At 49.1% G+C, this 7,435-nt stretch overlaps 1 protein-coding gene across 1 annotated transcript; it reads left to right on the forward strand.

Annotated features, from left to right (window-relative positions):
• The first annotated feature begins 478 nt into the window (after window positions 1-478).
• On the forward strand, window positions 479-6,835 carry SLC35B1 (solute carrier family 35 member B1). Its single transcript, XM_014833564.3, has 9 exons — window positions 479-962; window positions 1,619-1,722; window positions 2,314-2,444; window positions 2,734-2,764; window positions 3,353-3,510; window positions 4,736-4,862; window positions 5,634-5,740; window positions 5,895-6,048; window positions 6,614-6,835. Exons 1-9 carry the CDS (start codon window positions 754-756, stop codon window positions 6,664-6,666), a joined length of 1,074 nt encoding a protein of 357 aa, XP_014689050.1. The 5' UTR covers window positions 479-753; the 3' UTR covers window positions 6,667-6,835.
• Window positions 6,836-7,435: the final 600 nt, after the last annotated feature.

A 7,435-nucleotide genomic window follows, 5' to 3' on the forward strand; every position in this document is an offset into this window, starting at 1 on the left:
ACTACAGTTTATAAAACACTTTCACAAACCTCAGCTCAGTTGATCCTCAGAATAGTCAAGAGGCGACAAGGTGGCTATCATAAATGATCTATCCCTAGTTTACAGACTGGGAAAACTGTGGCTCGGAATTTAGGTGACACGAGTAGATTATCCTTCCTTTAAGTGACAGAGCTGGGACAAGAACCCTGCGGCCCTTGGAAGCCTAGTGATCTTGTGCCCCAGGAGGACCGCTCTCGAAAGTTGCGCCTTGGACCCTCTTCTGTTAGAGAGGGTAGAGTGGCTGACGCTCGGCAGCGGCTAGGGGGCACCAAGGCTCCACTAAGAGGGTCTTGGCGTTAGGACCCAGCAGAAGCCTGACCGCCGACTGGGGAAAAGCCTGTTGGATCTGCCCTGCCGGCCGCACCTCCTCCTTCCCGCCCACCTGTCTATCTTCGCACAGCGCAGCCAATTGGTGACCTCCACATCCTTATACGTCATCACTCAACGCCCGTGTATGTCCAGGGCCATACAGGCGCGCTCTGGGTTTCAGTTGTCCTCGGAGTTGCCTGATCGGAAGGTCTCGAGGGCGAGGCGTTAACCTCGGGGCGTCTGGCTCCCCTGGCCACCAGGGACGAGGTCAAGGTCCTAGGGCGGGTCCCTGTTCCTTGGCAGCGGTTGCTGGGTTTTGAGGGGTTTCCTCTTTGGCCGCCCTTGAGCTGGCGGTTCTGGCGGTGGCTGCAGGGTCCTGCTGCGTGGCGGTCGCATGCAGCTCCTATGAGGTCCCTGTCGCCGGTCGGCGATGTCCGGCTGGAGCTGTCGCCGCCGCCGCTGCCCCTGCCGGCTGTGAGCGGGTCTCCGGTCGGGTCTTCCGGGCGTCTCATGGCCGCTAGCAGCTCCCTGGTGCCCGACCGGCTGCGCCTGCCGCTTTGCTTCCTCGGCGTCTTTGTCTGCTATTTCTACTATGGGATCCTGCAGGAAAAGATGTGAGCGGATCCCTGGGGCCGGAACGCAGACATCCCCCCTTTTCCGCCCCATCTCCCCAACCTTGTTGCCCGGTTCGCGGTCCTCTTGCCCCCGCCCTCCCAGCACCCCGACGCCTTTGCAGCCGCGGCTGAGCCTCCCCAGATTTCCAAAACGCGAAAGTTGGCTCTGGATTCTCGAGACCTGGTTATTTTTCTTCCCTTAGTTGCTCTTTTGTTTGTTCGTTCCAAGGGCCTGGGTTTTACGGGCTGAGACTTCTACCCTCACACAGGTTTCCATGATCTGTGCCGGCTCCTCTTTGGAACTCTCAGATGCTTGCAAGACAGCTGATTCTTTCGCCCTCGGCCTTGCTGCTGTAACCCAAATCCCTTCTGCCGGGGTACCTCGTTTCACCATCTAATTTTCCGCATTTTCTCTAGCTCCATCCTTTACGGATATTCTTTCCCAAAGGTTGGGATCAGCAGGCTGAGATGTCTAGTTTCTAGACCCAGTAAAATTAGCCTCTTTTGTAAATAAGCCCAGTGATCCTTACCAAACTCTCCCTACATCCAGAGAGGCAAGATAATTTCAAAGCTTTCAGTGGCTCTGGACATGCTGGATGACACTAATGGAAATGTGCTAATTCCTCCCCTCTCTTTCTCATACATTTAATTCTTAGAACAAGAGGAAAGTATGGGGAGGGAGCCAAGCAGGAGACATTCACTTTTGCCTTAACTTTGGTCTTCATCCAATGTGCGATCAATGCTGTGTTTGCCAAGATCTGTGAGTACCTGGATAGTAATCTGTTGTGTTCCTCCTCTGTTTCCTGGGCATTAGGCAGTGATCCAACCTGAAATTGTAACTCTCAAGACCCCCACCCCCTTTAGTGCTTACACAGCCTCTCTGTTCAATGTATAAAACTAATGGCTTTGAAAGGGGGTAAAACCCTATTTTCCTTAAATTAAACCAGCTTCTGAGTCAGAAATGTGCAGAGAATGGGTCTTTTGTGTTCCAGATCCCCGCTGAGAATACTTAAATTTTTTTTCGTGGTCCCTTTGAGTTTCCTTTATGTGTTAGCTTCAAGCATATTTTGAGCTTTCTCTCTTTATTCTCTGGGGACTAGCAGCAGGGCTAACTTGTCCCTTGAACTGAATGAGCCCCCACCCCTGCGCGGCATGTGGTCTTGTGTTAGGCTTAGGTGGGATTGGAGAGTTGAATAATCTTCAGAGACTTCCCAGTCTAAGAGAACAGAAATAGCTTGTGCTTCTTGTCTCACTTGACAGACGGGTTCCTTTCATGTGGCTTTGACTTTTGCTCAGTGGTCCATCCTAGGCCCACCAGGTTTCCCTTGTGTGTTTTTTTGTCTTCTCCCAGTGATCCAGTGTTTTGACACTGCCAGGGTGGATCGTACTCAGAGCTGGCTCTATGCTGCCTGTTCTGTCTCCTATCTGGGTGCCATGGTCTCCAGCAACTCAGCACTACAGTTTGTCAACTACCCAACTCAGGTGAAACCTCAGGGTGGGAGGAGGGTTGGCTGAGAAGTTGTTTGAAAAGGCTTAAGTATTCCTCCCTCAGGTCTGTGACATAAATAAAAAGAGAGTGTGTGTGAGGACTTCACAGTGTGGAGAACCACAGGTCTGAGGTGTAGTGGTGGTGGGTTGGCTGTAATCGGGCTGTATTCTGAGGCTGTGGTCTCTGAGGCAGGCCCCACCCTTACTCATCTTAACACAACACCTAGCACAGTATCTGGCACGTCACAGATGCTCAGAAATTATTTGCTGAATTTAATTTCAGGTCCTTGGTAAATCCTGCAAGCCAATCCCAGGTAAGCAGAAGAAGATGGTCTCCGTCTTCCATCCTCTTCCCATAGTGCGCTCTGTCCTCTGCTAGAGCACTGTATCCCTCCGGGCATTGTCATCCCACCATAACTATCTTCAGGGACTTCCCCCCATCTGTTCCCCCTGCCCATCCTGTCATCTTTGTCACTTCCTGTGGTGTTGGGTGTGCATAAGCTGATAATCCTTACTAGGAGCTAGAGGTTGACCTAGTCAGCTTCATGGGGTCAATCATTTTGGTGGTGTGTGTGTTTATATTGTCATTAGACACCCTAAATCCCATTTCGATTGTCAGTTTCTTTCTCCCAACCTCTCTCTCTTTCCTGCTGTCCCCGCCCTTGCCCTGTTCCTTCCTGGACCTTTCACCGTTGTTATTTTGTTTTCCCTGTGTTATACTTGTTGTTCAACCCTATTGCTCAGTTGTCTTTATCTAGGTGCCACCCTTGTACTCTCCTCTTGTCCTCTATAGGCCTTCCTTCTTGGACATTCTTTTTTCCCATGAGTCTCCTAGGAGCAGAGTGTTGGGCTCATCAAACCCTATGGATGCCTGAATTTTCCACTCTGTTTTTTCCCTGTAGTCATGCTCCTTGGAGTGACCCTTTTGAAGAAGAAGTACCCAATGGCCAAGTACCTGTGTGTGTTGCTAATTGTGGCTGGAGTGGCCCTCTTCATGTACAAGCCCAAGAAAGTAGTTGGGATGGAAGAACACACAGTTGGCTATGGAGAGCTGCTCCTGGTATGTGATCCTGTGGGAAAGACAACCTTTCCCAGTGATCTTAACCAAGGAACATCCCCACTGAGGCAGGCAGAAGGCCAGTTCCATGTCTTAAGGGAGATTGTAATGCTCCTTGCTGCTCATTTCTGGTCTTCATCTCTTTCTGCATGGCTTCTGGCTCTGCTCATGTCATAGTGGGAAGCCTAAAAGATTTAACTACAGCTCAGCTCTCCTTCTGAGGAAGGGGTGACTCTGAGGCCTGTGTCTAAAGCTGGCGTGAGATCACAGAGACCTGGGGCCGGCCCCGTGGCTGAGTGGTTAAGTTCGCGGGCTCCACTTCAGTGGCCTGGGGTTTCGCTGGTTTGGATCCTGGGCACAGACATGGCACTGCTCGTCAGGCCATGTTGAGGCAGCGTCCCACATGCCACAACTAGAAGGACCCACAACTAGAATATGTAACTATGTACTGGGGGGATTCGGGGAGAAAAAGCAGGAAAAAAAAAATAATAAAAAGATCACAGAGACCTGAGAGCAAAAAGGGAAGGAGCAGTATGTCTCTCACTGTGGCTTTCCAAGAAACCTGGAAGCCAGAGTTAAAAAGAATACTATAGTAGCTATTGCTTACTATGTATTAGGCACTGTTCCAAATGTTTTACATATTAGTTGGTTAATTTTTACAATAACTTCATAACATAGATAGTATTATTTCCATTTTACAAATGAAGAAACTGAGGCAAAGAGAGGTTAAATCACTAGCCCATGGTCACATGGCTGTTAATTGGCAGAGTTAGTGGCTAACTTTGCCCAGGATTCTAATCTAGGCAGCGTGGCCACAGAATCCAGTCTCTGGAGCGCTCTATTCCAAACCGGGAGGCTAACGTGCTGGGGCTGGATTTTCTTTTCAGCTCTAATGGAAGAATGTGTGTGGCTCACCTCAGCCTGTTCTAGGCCCTGCATGCCAGGCTTCCTGGCGTTGTGTTGGGGAGTAGTAGGCTTCCTGTCCTACTCAGATGACATAATGACTGCGTGGTTCAGATAGCCTGTCATTCCAGTGCCTGGGGGAAGAGGGGGCTAGCATGGTCTCTCCCCACCCTCCACCTGTGACCGATTGGCAGCGTTTTGGTCTGAGGACTCTGTCTTGTGGCGGTGGCTTTCTGAGGCATCTCAAAAGTGAGAGTCCTGTGTGCTGGGTTAAGGAGGGGCCCTGTTGGCCTTCTCACTGCAGGCCGTACCCTTTCTTTCTCAGCTATTGTCTCTGACCCTGGATGGACTGACAGGAGTTTCCCAGGACCACATGCGGGCTCATTACCAAACAGGCTCCAACCACATGATGTTGAACGTCAACCTTTGGTCGACATTGCTGCTGGGAGCTGGTAAGGAGCAGTTCTGCTGTTCTTTCCATGTATCACCAGAGGGCACACTGCCCTCATCCAGTTGATCCCTAGCCCAGATGCCAGTTGCTAACTTTGCCCAGGCCAAAGGCCTACCTCAGTTCTAAGATGCCCTTATGTCCAAGCCCCTGAGAAACCTTCTTGGAGAAACCTTCACCATCAGGCTCTGCTTGTAACTTGTTCCTGGCACAGTCAGGGGTAGACCTGTGCCAGGTGTCACAGGAGAACACAAAGCAGTAAAACGGGGTGCCCTGGCAACTCGCCCTCTTCTGAGAGAGCTGAGATGTTGGCATGTAGTGTATACTGAGTATAGTTTGAACCTGAATGCATTTGCTTTTAAATCAGTGCTTCCTGACCTTATTCAAATCTGGGATAGTAGAAAGCAGAAGTATTTTTTGTACAGCACACTGGGGTTAACGGAGGAGGCCGCTGATGGCTAGAGGCGACCAGTGCTGGGGGCTGCCTTAAGGTAAGGCTGTGTGGATCATTAGCTCCACAACTTCTGAGGATCTCTGCTTTCAATCACTGTAGCAGAAGTAACTCATTAACTTCCCAGCCTTTCTCAGAAGAGTCTTTAGTTAGTTTCTTTAATCAGAAAAATAGGGACGCCTGATGGAACAATACAAACCCACTCCATACATTTTCCCATGCCCCACCCTCCTTCAGAATACTTTTGCGGGCCCTGTGCAGGGGGGTGTGTGTGAGTATGGGCACACAGGATGCACCATTCATCTCCTGACAATTTCTTCGCAGGAATCCTGTTCACTGGAGAGCTCTGGGAGTTCTTGAGCTTTGCCGAAAGGTACCCTATCATCATCTATAACATCCTGCTCTTTGGCCTGACCAGTGCCCTGGGTCAGGTAGGTGCCTTGAGAGGGGGTGGCTTGGCTTCCCCAAGAGACTGGCCTGACTAGAAGAGGGGTGGCAGAATGGGTCCTGATGTCCTGTCACAGACTTCAGACCTCGTGCAGATACCCAGTGACCAGCCTGACCCACCTTTTTCTCTCCCTCTAGAGCTTCATCTTCATGACAGTTGTGTATTTTGGTCCCCTGACCTGCTCCATTATCACCACAACTCGAAAGTTCTTCACCATTTTGGCCTCTGTGATCCTCTTCGCCAACCCCATCAGCCCCATGCAGTGGGTGGGCACTGTGCTTGTGTTCTTGGGTAAGTTCCATCCAGAGCAGGCATTTCTGGGCCACACAGAGGGACAGTGACAGAGCCTTATGTTTTTTTCCCTAAAATTTGCTTATATGTTTATAAAATTTAGTTATTTTAGGGAAAACTTTTTTAAAAGAGAAAAGGAAGCATTACCTCTAATCCGGCCTTCCTAATGTGCATTTCCTTTTAGTGATTTCCTTCCAGTAACTTGATTTCCCCAGACGCTGAGCAGGATAAAATTATTATACTTACTTTCTACCGATTAGTGTTGTTATAGATGAGCTGAGAGAACTGGCTTATAAGTTTTGACTCTCAAGTTTCTTTCAATCTTGCTGTATTGTATATATATATGTAATCAGTATCTTACAGTATATATTAAGTATGAGTGATTTTCTTCATTTGATGCCGTTCTCTTTTTTCTGAGGGAGTTTTATAAAACCAGTGTTTAGAAATTAATTTTATTTAAAGCCCCAATTTTGGAGAACCAAGGCTGACACTCCCCCCCACCCCCAATCATTGATAGGTTTCATTTTCCCCCATAAAACTAAGCCTGTTTTCTCGCCTTCCACAGGTCTCGGTCTTGATGCCAAGTTTGGGAAGGGGACCAAGAAGACATCCCACTAGGAAGAGAGAGACTACCTCCACTCCAAGAATATTTAAGTTATTATCTCCAACAGTGACATCTCTTGGGAAAATGGACACAATAGGGATAAGGGACTGTATTCCAGTCTTTTTTTTTTTTAAAGGAAGCAAAATCACATATTCTAAAAAAAGGACTTGGATTTTAACAAGACAGAGTTGGCAGTTTCTGTTCTTGGTGACCTGGAGCACAACCTAGTGCAAGTAAAGAGAGAAAGAGAGAGGGAAGAGGCAGAACTCGCTGCTCATTGCCTAAGCTGCTCCCTCTGGGGTGTGGCCAGTTTGGTTGGATGGCTAATTCCCCAAGAGCCTAAGCATTATAGGGAGGAACTTGGATAGACTGTGTAGTTATGCTTGCAGCCTCTGTTCCCACAGGTGAGGGTCTAAATATGCCAGGACAGGTAGCTGGCTGTTAGAGCCAGAGAATGTGAAAATCACTTTCTCTCTTAAAGCTCTGGTGGGTTAATATTTCTTTAAAAACTACAGGCATATTCTCTCCTCAAGAAACTTCCCTTGAGGTTGGGATAAATGAGCCCAAGCCAGAGTCTGTTGTGTTTTCACATTTCCCCACTGCCTCCCCTTCAGCCAAAACTCACCCAACGGCCCAAGTGGACCCAGTGTATATGTCATGAGCGGCTTTCGAAGGTCTGATTCCCTCCCTCCATCTCTGTGTCTGTTCTCTGTCTACCCAGCCCCCTCCTGGGGAGGCTAGGCTATTCCTCTGCCCCCTTCAGCTACTGAAGCCTTGCAGTCC

Source organism: Equus asinus, chromosome 13, assembly GCF_041296235.1.
Source record: "Equus asinus isolate D_3611 breed Donkey chromosome 13, EquAss-T2T_v2, whole genome shotgun sequence".
NCBI lineage: Eukaryota > Metazoa > Chordata > Mammalia > Perissodactyla > Equidae > Equus > Equus asinus.